Raw genomic sequence first — 20894 nt, 5'->3', positions numbered from 1 at the left:
CTGAGTTACTGGCTGGGCTTAAACCATGACAATATCACCTACCTTAAGCATTTTAAACATGTTTGTCAGCTTAACAGTGCAGACAGTGCTTTTAAGTTAATTTCGTTGGCCTTTGTTGACAGTCATCTTTTCTCTTCCTTTTTACTGTCATCTGTTTACTCAGATGATAAAAGTTAGAACATACAATTTAATTTAACCTGTAAACTAACAGCTTTGCTTTTGTCATTATAAAGCTTGACCAAAGGTTCATCAGAGTAAGTGAATTCTGTCCTTTTATTTAGAATCGTAGAATAGTTAGGGTTGGAAAGGACCTTGAGATCATCAATTTGATGGTCCTACTCCCCTGCCATGGGCAGGAATACCTCGCGCTAGACCATGTCACCCAAGGCTTTGTCCAGCCTGGCCTTGAACACCGCCAGGGTTGGAGCATTCATAGCTTTCTTGGGCAACCTATTCCAGTGCCTCACCACCCTCACTGTAAAGAACTTCTTCCTTAGATCTAACCTAAAGTTCCCCTGTTTAAGTTTAAAGCCATTACCCCTTGTCCTACCACTAGAGTCCCTAATGAAGAGTCCCTCCCCAACATCCTTGTAGGCCCCCTTCAGACACTGGAAGCTGCTCTGATGTCTCCACGCAGCCTTCTCTTCTCCAGGCTGAACAGCCCCAACTTTCTCAGCCTGTCTTCATACGGGAGGTGCTCCAGCCCCTGATCATCCTCGTGGCCCTCCTCTGGACTTGCTCCAACAGCTCCATGTCCTTCTTGTGTTGAGGACACCAGAACTGGACACAATACTCCAAGTGGGGTCTGACGAGAGCAGAGTCGAGGGGCAGGATCACCTCCTTTGACCTGCTGGTCACGCTTCTTTTGATGCAGCCCAGCACACATTTGGCTTTCTGGGCTGCAAGTGCACACTGAAGCCTGCTCATGTTATTTCTTGCATGTCAAGTTGCAGCTGAAGCTGAAGCCACACAGATCCAATGCATATTCTGAATTTTATAATCTCAGTCTTATACTTCATTGGTTTATTAAGCCTAATAGACTTTCACATCAAGTGAAATGCAGATCTACCACCAGATTCAACAGGATCAGTACTGAGTACAAACCTCAGTCCTTCCTTTATGAGAAAGCTACATCCACTTTTAATTGTGTTTAGTTGTAAAGGTTGAAACAACAATTGATATATAATCGCTACTTCAAAGAGAAAGCATTAGGGAATAAATGAAAATGAAATGTTTCATTTTGCCTAAATCTCCTATTAAATAAAACTAGTTATGTATTTTTTCAATGTTAATGTTTTTAATTTTTGAGAATTAAAAGCCCACAACAGTTTGCATGAGGGATCATCTGTGCTTATAGAAAAATGCAAGTCTTTAAAGAATGGTGGGGTTTTTTTCTGGATTTGTAACTGTGTATCACTTTTACAGGGGGAGGCTTTCCAGAAGATTTTTCAATATTAATGACAGTAAAACCTAAAAAGGGGATCCAGTCCTTCCTTCTATCTATCTACAATGAGCAAGGAATTCAGCAAGTAGGTGTTGAAGTTGGTAGATCCCCTGTCTTCCTGTTTGAAGACCAGAATGGAAAACCTGCCCCAGAAGACTATCCTCTTTTCAGAACTGTCAACATTGCTGATGGCAAGTAAGTGTAAAATTTTAAGATGAAAAATGCTACCACAGACCACTGTGTAGGTGATTATGGTCTTTACAAACTGTCATCGTAAATATTTAAGTAAATCATTAATGCTGTTTCCAGCTGGTTGGACTGCTGTGGTACAAAATCAGAGAACCTCTGCAGCAGATTACAGTTCCAGCTTCATATGGTGTATACAGGTACAAATAAAGCCAAACTACCACTGTTCATATTTGCCATTTCTATAAATCAAGAGTGAAGAAATTATCATAGAAGATAAACCCACCAAAACTAATTCTATGAAGATTGTTCTTGTGCAATATAGAAGGAAGCTGTTTTCAAAATGACTCAAGGAATAGTCTCACTAGAAAGGCTTATTTGTCCATTTAAAGGTGAGAGGAAGAGTGAAGACAAGACAGCATAGAATTTCTCTTACCCTGAACCAAAACAGCAGATAAATAAGATGGTTTGAGATGACTATATATAAGGAAATGAGGGAAGAATAAGGTGGACAACTGATCTTTACACTGTGCCCTCTGTAAAGGCAATTAATCTCAAATACCTATTGTGTTATTAATGCAGTTGTTAATTTTTTTGTACCTAACTTCCCTTTGTAGACAAGCAGCCATTCCCTGGGAATGTCTTTCTAGTGCTTGTAAAAGGACATTCGTTCTTTTGAAGTCTTTTTACTCATTGTGCTGCAGCCCAGGAAGAGCAGCCGGAGTTTTCAGAGACACACAGAAAGAAATGTTATTAAAGCAAAATAAAAAGAGAAGAAAATATCAGTAGAGAAGGAAGGGCAGAAATTCATCTCTAATAAATATGTTCATAAAGCAGTAATGGAAAAAGAGAGAAAAAAGTAATTTTCTTCTAGCCCTTGTATTACCAGAGAATGGAATTATACCATGAAACCTAAACCTGATGCATTTCTGTAGCAGAAGCAGTGATAACACAAAGTAAGAGAATTTGACATGGAATTCAGAATTTTACCCAAAATGTTGATAAACTGATAAAAAATGAAGAAACCAACATGAATTTGGTTTGGTCCAATTTCCTGCAGTGAGACTGTGCAACTTCAAAGTCAACTGGAGTCAGTCGTGCGCACAGTGAGCTGTGATTTCATGCTTTCAGCTTCTACATGCTTTCAAAAGATAGACTGGCAGTATTCATCTGGCTCAGCTATTTTATGAAGGATCTAGGACAACAATCTTCATCTCAAAATGAGATATATTTAATAAGTGTAAAGAGAGTAATGTGCCTGAGGATGCATGGACAGTTTGCTTTTGTAATGATAATGTTTAACTGTGTTCCAGAGAAAACATGGAATTATAGTTCTGGCTCAGTGATACTGTTCATCAGTCAAATTCCATTAGCTTCGAGATGTTTTTTTGATACATAGAAGCTTTTTAAAACAGTAATCTAAGCTGTCTCTCTGATGTAGACAATCTTAGTGCCACAAGTGCCAACTGAAATAATTTGATTCTAGCTTTCCTCTTACCAGTCGCTAATGTAACATTCTTTGACACTTTTTGCCCTGGTCTATCAAAGATTCTTTGATGTTTTTTTCCATAGTAGATTACAGAGTGGCCTGCTCTTGCTGTTTGATATTTGAGTTGTCATAGTAGAGAAGCTCACTAAATTAATGTGGTTTGTCATGATAATAAATTCTCATAAAGGACATAGCATAGTTGGGCAAGCTGTAAAAAACTTTATTCTCAGATGCCTTTAAAATAAAGTCATTTTTCAGCATTCTAAATCGCTTCATTCACTGTAGCAGGAAGCGTGGCAAGCATTTGTAAGTATATGTATCTGCAAAAGCATCTGTGTGGGAATTGTTGTACATCTTTGAAAAATGTCCATAGTTATGGGATACATTCAGATAAGCAAAAGAACATGGTAGTAATTTGGTGATTGATCACAGAGAACAAATATTAAAATGTAAATAACAAAGACTAAGGTGCTGGATTAAATATATTAGCACAAGTAATTCCTCAAGTAATTTGGAGAATCAAGCACACTCAGAAAAACCAGATCTGCTGTCAGATGCTCTATCTAATAAAATGTAAACAATTCATTTGCTCCTAATTTGAGTTTACTAATGTTCTCTGGGTAAAGCTTCAGAGAACGTCAGCTTGAACTTCATCTTATACAGGATATTCACAATGAGCTATGGATCAAACTCCTTTGTTCTAAGGACAGAACTTTTGTACTGTTCTTTTGTACTAAGTGACAGAAGTTAAATAGACAAGACATTGTTTTCATTTGTGTGTGTATGTATGAAAGAAGGAAATAAATGGAGACATTTAAAATTCTATCTGTGACTTGCTTGGTGCATAATCTACAATAAACTGTCCTGAAAAGAATACAATGACCTATTAAAACCAGAAATTACAGTAGAATTGTTTGGTTTTTTTTTTAATAGGTGGCATCGAGTAGCTATTAGCGTGGAGAAAAAAAGCATTACAATGATTGTTGACTGTAACAAAAAATCTACAAAACCACTTGAAAGAAGTGACAAAACAGTTGTGGACACGAATGGCATCACTGTCTTTGGAACCAGGATTTTGGATGAAGAAGTTTTTGAGGTAAAAATCTGTACTGCACAAATGGAGTTGAGTGATTTTGTGTAGAGTGAAACGTTTAATGAAAATCAGAATGTTTGGGTGGGAGGTTTGGGGGTTTTTTGGTTTTGGGTTTTTTTTGGGTGGTGGTGTTTTGGTTTGGTTTTTTTTTTTTGTTTGTTTGTTTGTTTTAGGGCAGAAGCTGGTATAATGTAGAAGCTTTGATTTATAGAACCTCTTAGGGTAGAATGAAATAAAAGAGAAGTAAACCAGGGAAGTGTCTCTATTGTTGGAAGACATGACACATTTTTCTGTTCTTTAGATTGTTGTATCTGGAAGAGGTTTGCATTTTTATTTTATTTTTTTGTCTTTCTGCCTAATACTGAGGTACCTGAGATATTTAGGAGAATTATTCTGGGAAAGTTGAGTAGTATGATACTGAATCATTTTACTTCTGTCTCTCTTAAACATTTACAGATACTTGTGCATGTTAACAGTATCTGAGAGAGGGGGAGAAGGACCTGCAAAGTTTTCTGTGTAATATGAATCCCTTATATTGTTTATCCCACTTACTACACTTTCCAGTAACTGGAACATACTTTGGCAATAAGGACATATATGTTTCCATCATTTACTGGCCAAGAAGTACATATAGGAATGGTAAAATGCCTCTAAGGAAGTATGTGACTGCCAATCATGAGGCCTCTCTAGGTAGAATCCTTATGTCAATGATTATTTTTACAGGCTAATAATGCAGCTTCTCTAAATCTGCAATATTGAGTTTCTTTTATAATATTGTTACACAACAGTCAGTCAAATTTCAGTTAAAGCTGAAAAATAAGAAAATACAGATCAGTAGTTAGCTTACTTCATATAGAGAACATCTGTGCTCCATAAATATCCAGAGTCGTAATTCTAGCTTTAAGCAGAGAATATCCTTGAGAAGCCGTGTGGGTATCAAGAGAGGAAATATGAATTCTGAGTGTAACACTGTGTCATTGTTACCTTTCATATCCATGAACATGATGAAACATGAGCCTTTTGAATGGGGAAACTTCTGGCGTATTAAATGGATCAATCAGTATGTGTATGATACTCACAGCCTAATTTACCTGTGGTCCCCAGTACAGTTTGCACATCTGAGGGACGTTACTTTCCATTTGAAGAAGAATTCCATAGATGCCTTATCTGAGGTGGGACAAGGATTTTTGTCTCCACATGGGATAATTGCTTTCAATTTTCCCTTGTATTTCTTTCATAGGTCAGAAACCAAGTCCTGCAATACGTATGCTTGGCAATAAATTGTCAAAATGTGTGCAGTGTTCATATGGATAAGTAAAAATAATTCAGCAAAAACCTCAATAAAAGGAGATAAACTGGGATTTTGTTAGTGTTTTACAAGTGATTTCAGATTCTAATAGAAACTAAGGCAACAGGCCCTGGCTTGTTCTTGCAAAGTTTGTAACCATTTTAAAAGTTGTCGTGGAAGGAACTGTACAATAACTAAACATTAGCATTTGGTTTGGTTTAGTCAGTGCAATTGCTAAATAAAAAGCCTTGTCTGGAGTTTCAGAGGTGCTGAAAGAATTGTACAGAGCTGTTTGAAAATAAGTATCGTAGGTAATGAAAATCCTAAAAAAAAAATTTTATTAAAGAGCAATTTAAGACCATTCCCATGAGAATACAGAAGGAGCATAGGCTAAGGAGTACATAAAATAATAGTTCTGGAGGTTTCCTGCTATGTCATTCTTCTGTCGCAAAAGTTACTAGCCACTGAGAAAGAAAGATGAAGCCTTGAGTCATAAAAAGAGTAACTATTTAAGGCAAAATAATTCCTGTTCTAGCAGTTCCTCCTCAGGTACAGTTTTCTCCATCCATCCATTTTGCAGTTGTATATACAATTCTCTCTGCCCTTTCAAGCCCTATAGAGGAGAAGAGATGGGATGGGATGTGATAGAATGCAATTATTATTTGCTTAGCAACTGTTGGAAGAGTCAGTAAGGTTGGATTAAGATTTAGCAAATTGAAATTGGTACTTAAAAATCAGAATTACCAGATTTATTGAAGAAACCCCCAAAATAACCTTACGTTCACTTACGTGAAGTCAACACAGACATGAAGATATAACTTCGCTAGAATGAATGTAACTTTGCTGGAATTTGCTAGAATGACTTAAATAAAAATACTTTTCTCTGTGTGTGTGTGGGGGGGGTTGTCATATGTTGAAGGATATAAAAAGAAGCTAGTGGTCATCTGACAATTTTTTTTTGCTGAAATCTCCTACATTGACATGTCAAGTCAGTGCTTCAGTTCCAGCTGAGACACCCTAAGAAGAAAGATGGCTTTTGACTCAGAAAAGAAATAAGAAATTGTGCAGCTGTCTGTGAAGTCCACTTACAGACTAAATCTTAACATTCTGCACTAAACCCAGCAACACTTACACCATTTGTAACATCACTGTACATTTCTGTATTCTTTCAGTGATTGGGTTTCCTTACTTAACTGATTGCCCCCCTTTTCTCTTGCTTTATGCAGAGAAATCGGTTACATTATTGTAAGGATGTTGTAATTGCTAGGGGTTTAGATTTAGTCTGAAGTCTCTTAAATTAGAAGCTTACAGTCTTTTCTTTTAGGCTAGGTTTCTACTTTCTCTTTTACTGCACAGCCACCATGGGTACCTTTGCACCTATGTTGACTTATTTGAATCTTTAGCTAGAAATGTGCGTGTTGAAATTACGATGTCCCTCAAAGCTTGCACAAAGTACTGTGCCCTATATGATTTTAATGATATGTGTCCTTCAAAGTCTAGCCAAGACAAACATAATCTAGTTCTTTTGGAGTTTGTCTGGTATTTTTCTACTCTCTAAACAGCATTCTTTTTCTTTCATTAACAAGATTTTATCCATCCTTTAGTTACTGCTGTTAGAGTTTCTAAAGTTTGGGGTTGTTGCCTGAAATTTGCCTCGTGCTTGAGAGTCCTCTGGTTGTGTCTTAAATGTTTTGTTTATCTCATTCATGATAGTACAGAGTGATGTTTGGTGGTTCCAAGGCTGTCCTTGGTAGTAGTATTTCTGTGTTATGAACCCTGATATATGTTGAGACTGCAACAGGCACTAACAAAACAGATAGCACAATGTGTCTTATTCTTTGTGCAGGGAATTCCAGAAATGAACTTATTGAGCCATGACATAAGATGTAAATATTTAATTTTAAATATTTAAGATGTAGAATTGGTTATTCTGTCTGTGAAAGACAGAATTTCCTTACAACATTTATTGCCTTTATTAGCTTACATGTAGGAAGGACCTGAGTGTATGGTGACCTGTTGGAATTCAGAGTACAGTGTGTCAGAAGGAATAATATTGTATCCATGCATCACTTTGGATGTTTTATCTTGGGTAATAATGATGGTTTTAGTCATAATAAGCCTGTGGTTTGATCACAGGAACTGTGGAGCACTCTCCAGGCTCCTCAAACTGAATGGAAATTCAAAATGTGGAAAAAAATTAACCTGTTGGTAACCGTAATGAAACCTTAGGCTTCAGTGATCTCCTAGTTGATCAGGGTTTCTTCTGGTGCTGAACTCATTAATACAGCATAACACAACTGCACAAAAACCAGTTGCATCATTAAGGTAATTTACTCCTGTTGAAAGCAGAATTCAGGACTGTTAGAATCAGTGCTGGAGACAATTAGATACATCATATGTTCCTGTTCCTTTAGAGAGTATATCTAAACATCTATGAATTCCTGCATACACACACGAGTCAGAAATAGATATTATTAACATGACATTATTCTGACCTCCTGACAACTTCATTGTATCTTTGGAAAAAAGAATTACTTCTTCAGTCATATTGTTCTGATATATTCATATGGAAAATTCATTTAGAAGCCTCAGAACAAATACTGCTCGTGTGAGGAATATTTCACATTTATTTTAAAAGTGTTAAATCACGGTGGATCAAATATTCTTCTTTGTTTCTCTTTAATTTTGTAATACAACAATACAAATTAAATTCTTGGCTTTTTTTTTTTTTTTTCCTGTTCCTAATATTAACTACTGTTTTCTAGGCAGTTCTCCCACCTTTGTCTGACTATTGCTAACACAACAATATATTATAGTACACTGGGAAATTCTAAATGCATACATTCTGATTGGTTTGACATGATTGCTTTGATGATCAATAATTTCTGAGTAATTAAGCTTGCTGGATGTCCAGAGAGCAGGTAGATCATGACTGCAAGAAGGAAAAGCCTGATGAGTGTCCTAAGAGCATAAGAAATGAGTGCTTTGCTATTTTTGTATATTCAACAAACAATAGTTCTCGGTAAGTTTACCTACTGGTGCTAAAGCTAAGAGGCATTTTTTAGTAGGGCTCTCAGCAAGATCAGAGGAAATTCAGATTTGAGCCTGCTGCTCATCTGAGATTTTATGACATCATGCCAAATCAGGAGACCTTCATTTACACTGCTGAACACTTGCTCACTGAAGCGAATCTGTTGATATCAGTAGGACTAACTTGTAAATGCTTGTTTAGGAAGACTGATACAGTATATCTCAAACTTTTACATGTCATTTTAAATTAAGCTTTTCTGTGTTTTCAAATACATAGTGCGAGAAGGGCTTGTTTGTAAATGCTTGCTGTGAAGAAGAAAATTCCTTAAAACAGCATACAAAAAGAAAAAAAGGGAAAAAAGTTAGATGCTGCAGATGTTGGTACATGGCACCTAGTAAAAGAATTTTGAATTGTATCAATTGAAATATATTTGTAGCTTAAATGTTTGGTAAATAGCAGGGATCTTTTTACTCTTTGCCAGCTTTAAGGATTTGTCACTCTTCATTTAGTGCTATTGTTGTGAGCAATACAACAGCTTTTTATAATAAGTATTTTATAATAAGTTAATAACTAACAGAGCCTTTATGCAGGTATTTCCTTATAAAGACCTTTTTGTTTCAAAACTCCCCCCATGTCAGACCAATACAATGATTTTTTTAGGCACTGTGCTGTAAATGAGTGTAACAAGAAAAATCCTGATGTATGTAAGGCTCGTTTAAAGCCAATGAAAGCTGTAACTGCACACAGTTTATGAGATCAAATCCTTGCAGTAATCCTTGTTAATAAAGGGTTTAGATTTCAACTATAGGTATCAACCCCTTTTCATGAAAAAAGAATTCCTATACTTCCATCCAACATGGCATTCCTTTATATAGCCTGAGTGAGCAGCTGAAGATAGAGTGATAGTACTTTGATTTAATCTAGAAGTCCCTTCAGGTGAGTAACCAACCCTCAACATATCTGTAAACATGGAAAATACTAGTGTGTAGGTGCAGAAAGGCCATCCATCTGTGTGCAAACTTCCTGAAAAAGGTATCAGGAGCAGAATGGGTAGAACTTTTAATGCCTCACTAAAGTTGCTGTATGGCAAAGGTAGAATACTGAAGCTAGCCCAAAGAAAAACTCCCCCAAAAACAGGTAGTGTGAATGATGTGTCATCAGTATCCTCTGTTTCGTACTATGTTGTTGAGCTGCACCACTAACCAATGTAGACATAGACAAAATGATTCCCATTATACATCACTGTTAGTAATTGCTAATGACCCACTAAATGTTTAGTGTCAATCAGACTAAAAAGTAATGTTTTCTTATAGTATTTCTAAACTTATGCTTGATGAACCAAAGTAAATAATTCTATTGTCCTTGTTTCCCTTCCTTATTTTTGGGAGCAGGGAGGGGGAAGGAAAAGCAAATCTCTGGTCATTCATTGGGTTTCAAGTTACTTTTCAAGCAATATTCCCGAGAAACAAAGGAACGGTCTTTTCAGTAAATTGTTTGTGTTTACATTTAAACTGAACAACCTGGACTCAAAAAATGCTGCCTGTTAACATCAGCTCCCGAAAACTTTGCAGACAGGATTTATGATCACCTGATTTAATATTCTGTGTAATTTTTGAACAACAGCTGTCAATGAAGTTTCAAAGATTAATGACAAGGTGACAGATTTACCAAGAAAATAAGATGTCCTTGGTCACACGTGTGTGTATGTGTGTGTTACGTACATGTGCTGTATATCCAGGCACTGTAATGAAATCTAATCTCTCAGTGAAGAATTGCGGTAGGCTTTGGTCTGTAAACCAAGGTTAAAACTTAAAACGGGTATATCAACCTATTTCTTGACCAAGCAGAATGTATACTTTTATAACCATAGGGTTTCAAAGAATCAGGAAGACATTGATTTCTGTGGAAACTTTGACCTGTACAGAATTCTCTTTTCACAATTTATGGCTTTTACAGTCCTTCATTCTGGCAGGCTCTAAATATCTTTCTGCAGCTATATTATGCAATGGCCTGGGTTATGGAATATTGTATTAAAGGCTGCTGGAATTCTTCAATCCCTCAAATCTTTGCAGGAAGATTAAATGAACTCTGCAGCAGGTTTTTCTAAATTCTATAGTAGTAATATCCAAGCTGTCTAGACTTTTGTTCTTTGGAGTCTATAGTTGTACTGTCACAAAAGAAATTAAAGAAAGTTGGCACATAATACACTGGTTGGGGTTTCTGCTGGGTTACTGAAGAGTCTGCTCTGTAATTCTTAGGCTTAGCAATCTATGAAAATGAAAGATCTTGATGTTCTCCTGAGGTGATATAATGCCAAGCACTATTTTGTTAGGCTTTTATCACCTTTTAGGTAGTCATCTTTGAAATCTAATTACTATTATAAGCACATAAGAGGTACTAATTCTATGTAGAATATGAATTGGAAGGGTAATATTTTGCTGATACTAACCTTCCCACTCTACTTGTGGAAAGCCTTTCTGAACCTCTAATACACAAATTAGACATTTAAGTAATTGCTGCATTGTTTTTCACTTTTTTTTTGTCAAGCTGAAAAAAGAGCAATAAACGTTCTCTTAATGAAATCATCCCAGGAAATCTCACTACATTACAGTAGGAAATTACAGCTTGAGTTCTCAGCTCTGGTCCAGCCATATTGTTCTGTAGCATCCTAGTTGTAGCCAACTACCAAGATCACATGTTCTTAGAATTATTATTTTTTTTTTTTAGTGTTTTGAATGATTTCTAATGTTTGCTTTTGTGGAGAGTGTCCTGCAGAGTTTCTGCAGTAATGCTTACCTGCCATTCCCTGCACAAAGAGTATCTTATCTTGTAGAGTATGTTTTAGGACAACACTACTGAACCACTTCCAGAGCATGTTCTCATGCTAGGCATAACTGGTGGGTAAGATATTTTATGATTCTCACGCAGCTTTTATTTCATACAACCACGAGGCTGATTCAGAAAGCCTCTGATTTTAATTATGAGTGCGTTCCCAAAATAGAGAGGAGTTAAAACATTCATAGACTTTAACTATTTTTATTACATATTGTGATGAATTATTCAACTATGCATTGACTTTGTGAGTTGTGCTAGCTTTGAGACACCTTAGTGTCTATTTCAATAAAGTATTTATGATCTAAACTAAATATTAAGACTCCAGATTGGTCCATTTTATTTACAAGCTGTACTTGTATGCTTAATGTTAGTATGCTTGAATACCTTTCTGAATGTTCCCCTTCACCTCTGGGCAGCTAAGGCAGAGACCAAGCTCTCAGCTTTCTCATCCCTAATATGCAAGTAATGTTAAATATCTGATAAGCACTGTTTAAAATACATTGTATTAAGTGTTATTCAGGATAAAAAAAATGTTAGAAAGCAGCAGGTATTTGTACTTAAGGGCTAAATAGGCTTTTAGCACTTTTGGGGGCAAGTTAAGCATGCACATTGTTACATGTAATAAGCTGAAAAAGTAGCTGTGTAGATCTGTTTGATACCTCACCACAGGTTCTCTACTTTCTACCTTCTACTGTCATGCCTCTTATCTCGGACATCAAATTATGGTGGAAGACTGGCTTAACAGGAGCATCAAACTTGTATAGCACCCTATATACCATCTGTCAGCTTTAGAGGCTGAGCAGTCTTTCCCAGAGAAAGAAATATTTCACAGAGAAAGAAATAGAACTAATCTGTCTAGAGAGCTACCTTTTGTATTTTTTTTTTCTGTGTGCACTTTTCAGACTACTTCAAAGATACTCGGGTGTATTTATAAATTTTACTCTGTTCTCCTATATCTTTCCCCATCTTTGCTCTCCGTTTCTTGCTTTCATCATTCTTATCCTGTGAGACTTCCTTTTATCCTACAATTTTCTTATAACATTATACACATATGCTATTCTAGAGATCAACCATTAGAATTGTTAACAGCTCATGACTCCATTTATCCCTATTTTCATTTAAAGTTCTTGGGACTTGTGCAGGCAGATCATTAAGTGCTTAATTTATGACTCCAGGTTGTGAAGTATGGCTGGATTAAGTATTTGTAGGTTATTCACAAAGAACTTAACTTAAAAAGATTCTATTTCGGTCTCATAAAGTCAAAAGGTTTTAACTTGTATCTGTGAAGACTGAAGTAATTCTGTGAAGATTCTCAAAAAGAGTATAGATTTGTCCAACAGATACCATAGAATGATAACTAAATCACAATAATGAAATCTGCAGTAAGGTATGTGGAATTTCGTGTCCTGAGATGATTGACCTGAACTGAAAGCTCTTCACTGGTTAGTGGAACAGCACTGCCAATGCATCCCTGACAAATAGTCAAAGAAGCAAAGACTAATAAATAAAAACAAAACACCATACTACTACTACTACTACTGCTACTACTACTACTACTACTGCTACTACTACTACTACTAATAATAATAATAAAACCCCCAAAGACAAAAAGAAAAACAATTATTTATTGGAGGTATTTTTATAGCAGATGTTGAAGGAAAAAGAGGAAAATTAACATTTGAGATGCCAAATGTAGAATCAGGAGGTTCTTCAGTAAGCTTCTTGCACATGAATAGCCAGTAGCAATTTATGTGTACTGTGAAAGACTTCTGAGGACTTCCTTCTATGTGGACCCATGACAGGCAGACAGGCAGGGCTGGGAAGTACAGTCAGTGGATCAGAAACAGCTTTAACCAATTTAGGGGCATCTAAGCCAAATGGTAACAGCATGCTGAGTGCTTCTTGGAAACACACAATCCGACAAAACTCAGTGCCAAAATTCCATGGCACTCAAGATCAGCACAAAGCAAACTCCAGAATATTGGCTATATCCCCCAACCTGGGTTCTCTTAGCATACCATACTAAGCAACAGTAGTTTCAGGAGCAGTTTCGGTGAGGCGTCTCTGCCCATGGCAGGGGGTTGGAACTGGATAATCTTAAAGTCCTTGCCAACCCAAACCATTCTGTGATTACTCGCACTAGCTGACACACTGTGTACATGGTGATCCGTGTGGGCACTTCAGAAAGCTGTGTACGAACAGGGACATACAGCGAAGGCAATGACCTGAGCTCAGCACAGTGAGGACAGGGGTTCTACACATCCATCTCTAATAGTTACTCCAAAAGAGTTACCTCTTTGTCTTTCAGTTGCTAATCCTAAATTACTTGTCTGCTTCAGTTAGCTTTAATTTGTGTGGTGGAAGAGGAAGGGCAGAGCACTTTGGAAACCCTTTGCTTGAAATGGGAGATGCATAGCCCAGCCTGACAGTGACTGTACAAAACCTCCCAAAGCACTCCACTGCTGGAGGAAGTCATGTAAGGGATCAAAGCGGGGAATTCTCTATATGTGTAGCAGGTTTTGTAGGAAGATGTCCACATCAGGAAGCATTAGTGACCTAAGGAAAATAAAAGAGACGGTCCAGAACAACTGGCAGGGGAACAAACTGCTGCATTGGTAGTATTTCTGGAAGCTCATATATATGTATCTGCTTATATATATGGAATTCCATATTCATATATATGTATATTCCAACTTTAAATTAATCTGAGACACACGAGTCTATAAAGTGAAATGAGTTGTGAGTATTGTAGAAACAATATATAAACATTATGTGCTAAGTTAGTAGAAAAAAATGCTGTAGAACTAGGCAAATTGCGGAAGGTTGTTTAATTTTGTCAGTTTGAGGGTGTTCTGCTGCTTTGTGTGATTTTTCCTTTTGAAAGGAAGGAGTGTTGCAAATTCTTCTTTACTATTTTAAAATATTCTCCAATTTTGTTAATTTGTTAAAGGCTACTGTTCTGAGAAATGTTAAGCCATTTTGGAAATGCTGAGATACTTATGAATATTCCCAGCTGTACATTTCCATCCCCTAAGGTATTCTCTCTTTTAAGGAAAAAACATGCACAGGTATGCTAACAAAGTTATTCCTTTGCCCTCATTTTTGGCAAAACCAAAATAAAATTTCAGTAGAAGTATATAAAAGCTTAAAAATCCTCCCTCCTGGGGAAATAGCGAGAGACTGAACTTAATGGGTTTTGACCAAGAACATGTGCCAATTTTCAGCAGTCTAATGGCAGCATAAGAAGCTCCTGAATGAGGAAATTTATAGTGGAAATGTTGGCAGGAATTTACCTAGCACAGTTTAAATGGTACCACTATGTTAAGAAATACACTGGATACCAGACAGCTTTCTGTGGAAAATGATAAATATGCCAGGTCTCTGTAGGGGATCTCAGCAGAGACATTTTTATTATCCAGAGTAGTGGGTCTTTTTACTGTGATGTTGGTTTTATGCATGATATATGGGAACAGAGATGAAAATAACATTTGTTAGCTGTTAAAATTTTTATTTCAGCACGTTCTATAGTGTGTATTTACACCGTGCTTACTTAATTATTTTACTGTGTCTCTAGTACAGCCTTTTTAATTTCATTTTATCCTTCTTCGAGAGTACAGATGTGATGCAAACTCTCAGAATTAATACTGTTGATCACTTGCATGCTGAGCTGCATGCTGGTAATAGGAAGTGCCCTGAATTAAATCTTAGGAATTTAGACTGGTTCCCAGTGAAGAAGTAAACAAACAGCATGAAAATGACAGAGCAGGAGTTATACCTTCCCGCCCTCTCCTTTCCAAACCAGACAGCATTTTAAGCCAGATTTTTGCCCCTTGTCAATTCAGTATTAGTTAGCATTGTTTTACCATGTGTAGTTGTTTTCCAGAATAGCAGCAGAAATTAAGTAATGTTATTTATAAGCACAAATGTTAATATAATATCTAAGTGTTAGGTTCCTAGTTTTGTTCTCTGAATGAAAACTCTGTACTTCTGATGAACTCCAGACAATCTTTGGTTTTGTTATTTAATCTGCATATACTTTCCTGCAGGGTGAGATCCAACAGCTGTTGATTATAGCTGACCCCAGAGCTGCATATGACTATTGTGAGCATTATAGCCCAGACTGTGATTCCCCAGTGCCCAATGCTGCTCAGGCTCAAGATCCTCAGGTTGATGAGGTGAGTAATCAGTCATGTATTACTAGATTTATTGCACATTAGTGGTTGTGCTGGATATGTTATTCAAGGAGCATTTACAGCTAAATAGCATGCATTGTTCTGAATATGAGGGAGAAAAGTTGCAGGAGGGCATTCATTTTTGCTATCCACTCATTTACATCAGGCATTTGAAGGAACCTGTCACACTGGTATTTGAATAACCAGCATGCTCAATGAAGTTAAACTGTAAAAATGATAGCAATGTTTGTTTAGTTGTAACTGTTTGTTCTTCTTGTGTGCGTGTATGATTTCACTGATGCTGAGCACCATCAGATGCCACATTTGAAAAACACTGGAGCTATCAGTATTCTAGTTGCCAGAAATGCTGTGTATTCTCATGAGCTGTGTCCAGTGTACAAATGCGTGTATACACAAAATTATTTCAGCCAGCTCCACTCTTGGGAGGTAAATAGGGACAAAACAGAATTGGAATTTTCCCCAGGAATGCATAAAATGTTTACAGAAAGCATTTGTCACTGTAGACAGTTCTCACAGCCTTAATTCACTGGGAGTTCCGCACATTAGATGTCTGAGGGTCAACAGTTGTGTGTGTTATTATACACATTCTAAGTACTTGCATCAAACAGTGTAAAGTGGAAAGCTATTGCAAAATGTAACTACTCTTAGTTGACTTTGCCTCTGGACAGTTAGTATGCACTCAGCTGTGTGTGATCTGACTGGTTTTTGTTACTGATTGCTCAGGAGATCACCATTAAAAACTTGCTGAATTGTTCTCAGATGCCTCCTTTGAGCTAATTTTGAGACAGAACATTTCCTAAATGCATGGTAATTTTATTTGTTGTTACTATTTCTTCTATCTGACTGAAAATTATGTCATCAAGTGACAGTGATCCATAGGGCCCAGAACTTAGTGCAAAGGGACTCCCACATCCATTGCATCATAGGTACAGTTCAAGATGTGTCAAGTCAGTTACACAGAGGCAGAGGCCTTTGCATTACATTACAGTGTATGGGGACTGGTCTTTTCGTGAGGACCCTGTAGGACCATCTGCCTATGTGCTTGGCTATGTGGATCTTTGTGCACTATATTCCAAAACAGAATGGCAATCATGGCTCCTGTCCTTCAGTGTGAATGAGGCTTGGAGTCCACAGTCTGGGATCAGACTGTAGATTCAAAATCTATTCAGGATAAAGAATAATGAATACTTGTGCTCCATTTTTAGCAGTGCCTACTAGTGAATTATTTAGAGTGTAATATAATGTTTCTAAAGGATGTATAATATGAATAAAATAGCCTAAGGATTATATTCCCTTCATAATGGATGGCTAGCTAAATCTCCTGCTGTCAAACATTATGTTTATTCTATACCAAAGCTTTTTAACACTGGCATGAGTTGAGAGCATTCATTTGTAGATCGAAAGAAAAATAAGCTTCATCATAATTATAAAAACTCTGTGCACATATATATGCATATTACAGAATTCCGAGCTATATACTCCACATGTATTATAAGCAGTCTGGGGGCACCAAACAAAGAAAGGGAACCATAAATCAAACAATTGGCACTATTGTCCTTGAGGATTCTGAATAGAAACCATCTATAGCCTAACACAGTTGCCACTGGAGTCGGCAAATATTGTTAAATTCAGCAGCCATTGCAGGATTGCTCTTGGACTTAGTGTTTGTTTTTTCTTCAATGTGTTTTTATAAGACCTATTATTTGCCCTGTGATAACACATCTAGTTTGTGGGACTGCTTACAGAGAAAGAAGTAAGATCAAAGATCTTAATTTGCAATGTAACATTCTAAAATTAATTTGCAAAATGGTAGAAAAGAGCTAAAGGATTAAAGAAGCTGGAGAACTGCCATTTCTGTTTGCTTCCATTTATTGCTCTGAATGGTGATTGAATTATTTTGCTTTCCAAGCTAAACCAGAATTTCCTTATTGCTATCCTTGAGTTTATATGTGTAACTTTGTATGACTGTTCCTAGTGAAGTCAATGGATCTCTTGAATGTGTTGGGTAATAGTAACCTGAAATAATCACATTGGCAATGCTACCAGTGTGATGAATATGCAATAGAATGAATGATTGACTGAATTGCCCAGAATTATATAATTTCCTCCTAAATGATAAAAAAAAGCAGCTTGTTAAAGCAGGCTATTTTGTTATCTTTCAAGATGCAGCTCATCAAATCACATCAATAATTAATTTTTCAGGAAAGAAATGAAAAGTCTTATTTAAGTACTGGAAGAAGTTACAGAAGATTAAATAAAAAAATAAAACTATAATTGCAACCTTACTATGTGGAAAATGAGGATTTCAAAATGTCTGATTGTGTGTTTTGAGGACATTACAAGTTTGATAGCACTACCTGAATGAAAAAAAGAAAGCATTGTTTAGTATAAAGTACCTGACAAGCAACTTCAAATCTGAGGGCCTTATTTCAGGAATTCCTATAAAGAGAGAGCTGTTATTGAATTAAGCTTAGAGTAGTTTTAGAGGAATTGTGCTAGCAATATAGAAGTGAGTGTAAAATGGTTACTATTAGAATTTTTCAGTCATAATGTTGCAGAGCAGGGAATGATGATAACACAACTAAAGGCAATATTACAGACATACAAGAAAAGAAAGAAATGCAGGGTAAGCATAAAGGACCAGGAAATATACACTGCAGTGCAGCCTGCTTGCATGTGTTAACAGAAGAACCTTTTGTGTGCATCAAATTATCCCCATTCATCTGCTGTTATATCAGTGAAAGCAATTTTGAGAATACATGATTGATCAAAATGGGATACTAATCAAGCTGAAAGCCAACAGGAAAAGGTGACTGTTTAGCTAGATTGATTTTCTGGTTTCATGTTCCATATTTTCACTTGAACTTTTGTGATAGAAAGAGGGAAGAGAGAACACTGGGCTAGTGGCTAGGCAGAGTGGTGTCTTTCAGTGTCAGCTGTGGTTTAAGCCAGCAGAAGCTGAAAATATTTGTTGGACAGTAGCCTCAAAAGATTCTGGTTGTTAAAGCAGGGAAACAGTTTGTACATGAGCACTCACAGCAAAACTGGCAAAAAACACAGTGCATGTTTTGGTTTGTAAGCAAAGGAATAAGAATACAGATGCGATATTACTTCTTGGTTGAAACATACACTGGAATATCACATACGGTCTTGGTGTTCAGTTACCAAAACAGATGGAAATCACAGAATCATGAGGGTTGCAAGGGATGTCTGGAAATCATCTAGTCCAACCCCCATCATCTAGACCAACCCAGTGATTCAAATAAAAGCCACATAGTTGTTGTGAGTTTGGGTTTGGAAAACTTAATGTGTTCGATTTGTCCACAATAATGACAAAAGCTTGAGATGTTGCTCAGTTACCATATGCAAGGAACCTTCACAAAAATAAAATAGTGGTGGGGGGCGGGTGAGTGAGGCAGGGAGGAAAGAAAGAAAGTTCAGGTAGGAAAAGATCTACTAAAATTTTGAGGAATGAAAGAACAAATTACCAAAGTGGTGTATCTCTAGATATCTTCCAGCCAAGGATAGACACCTTTCTGAAAGCTTTGGGTAATGTCATGTGTACTTTAGTTGGCTCAGTTATAGGGCAACTGTAAGAAGTTTTGAAATCTGAAAGTATGAAGGAGTTAGTCAAGATGAGCCTCTCTGAGCCTTTGAATTATTGCAGACCAGAATAAGAAAGTGATACTTGGCTTAGAGGAAAGAGACAAATTATGTGATTGCAGAGCCCGTTAGCATGTGTTTCCAGCACTGACTACAAACCCCAAAGGAAGTGGTTGACTTTTGTCAGTGAAATAGTAAATTATGTTTGTGGAGTTGCACCTCGGAAGCTGAACAGGATTTCTTTTGATATCGCACACCTTTGTAGTCTCCTGGCAAGTTCACAGCCTGAGAACGGAGTTACTCTGAAAAGCTGGATGATTTCTAAAGAGAGATCTAGAGAGAAAATTTGGCTAAGAGTCTGTAGGTTTAAAGGCAAAAGTAGTTTGAGTGTAGTCCAGAAGGCAGTGTTTCTATCTGCAAAGGAGCAGTCAAATACTAAAGACTGTAGGTTTTCTGGTATTTCTTTTCAATAGCAGTGTGGCTTAAATGAATACTTTCCTTTTCTATACTCATTTCTACCCTGTGCCATCTTTCCAGTTCATCTAGTAGAATTGTTTATGTGTTTGTTGGGGGCAAGGTCTGAGATTTCATCTAGACTAAAAATAATTTATTAACCATAGAGTGAGAAAAATGATGGAATATATTGTAGTCATCTTCTCTTAAACGAGTCTGAAGATACACATCAGAAGTGCAACATCAGAAGTGCAATATTTGCTTTTTAAAACGTTTGAGTTCATCTGAAGGCCTTAAGACCTTGACTTTACACTCATATGCAAGTTTACTGGACACTGATTTATAAACAAAGTGTCTTTACTGGTGATACCTTAAGTGCTGATTTGAGATTTTCTTTTTCTTGTTGCGTTTTCTTTTTACCTTAGCATCAGATTAAAATTGTGATTTCAGTGGTGCAACAGAGAGAATTTCAGTGCCTGCTTTTTACTTGCAGGGTCCCTTCATCCCTGAATTAAATGCTGAGGTTACCCTAAATAAAGCTTAGGAAGAATCAAGCATCTCTCAATGGGATTTACAAAACCAGCAAGCTTTGAATAAAGACATAGACCTAGCCAGCCTATAAAAGGAGGACGTATCTTATATTTTACCCTTCTCTACAGGCTTATTAACATATTCATTAAGTGTTGCATATTATTATTGTCTTATGTCAGGAGACATTTGCTAGAGAGTTCAGAATGTTTGGTGCAATTAAGTATCTTTTGGACAAAGAGAATTAAGTGGAAAACAAACCAGGCAAAAACTTTAGAAAGTTAATTAGAATAGTGCATTAGCATGATTTCAGTGTAGTGTCACAGTCATGTGACCATGCCAAATCTTTCTGTGGCCTGCAAATTTTGGAGGCTTTTTACATAGAGCAGACAAAGAGCTGCAAACAAGTAAATTGGTAGGAAGTAAGGAGAGGAAATGTGGGAGAAATGGCTGTTCTCTGTACTAGATTGTTATCCTTCCATCGTAGTGTTTTACAGAAGGAAGTCTGATCATTAACAATGCGGTATCTTCATGAACCCTGCAATGTATCTAAAAGGCTAGCACCAATGGTGCCATAGTGATACACCGAGTGTTAGAGTTAAATGATAGATAACATGAGTTACTCTGGCTGGTGCTACCCATTCAGATCCATTGCAGGATTGATGAACATAGTGGCAAATCGGCCATTTGCCTCAACAGTGTCTTTGGGAGATAAGGGCCTTTTCTTTTAATTTTTTTATATTTTAATTTT

The 20894-nt window shown here is 36.8% G+C and overlaps 1 protein-coding gene across 1 annotated transcript in view; it reads left to right on the top strand.

Annotated features, from left to right (window-relative positions):
* LOC104404161 (collagen alpha-1(XI) chain-like) overlaps positions 1 to 15878 on the top strand; it is a gene marked incomplete at its 5' end in the record, with an annotated part of 19489 nt that extends 3611 nt beyond the window's left edge. Inside the window, 3 exons of the mRNA XM_010012520.1 lie at positions 1426 to 1639; positions 4053 to 4215; positions 15413 to 15878. Of these exons, the coding sequence (XP_010010822.1) occupies positions 1426 to 1639; positions 4053 to 4215; positions 15413 to 15583 (548 nt within the window). The remainder of the gene's footprint in view (positions 1 to 1425; positions 1640 to 4052; positions 4216 to 15412) is intronic.
* Positions 15879 to 20894: the final 5016 nt, after the last annotated feature.

The sequence above is a fragment of the Nestor notabilis genome, unplaced genomic scaffold (genome assembly GCF_000696875.1).
Source record: "Nestor notabilis isolate BGI_N333 unplaced genomic scaffold, ASM69687v1 scaffold8214, whole genome shotgun sequence".
Lineage (NCBI taxonomy): Eukaryota > Metazoa > Chordata > Aves > Psittaciformes > Psittacidae > Nestor > Nestor notabilis.
The sequence above is the reverse complement of the archived record's forward strand: the minus strand, read 5'-3'. Positions and strand labels throughout refer to the sequence as shown.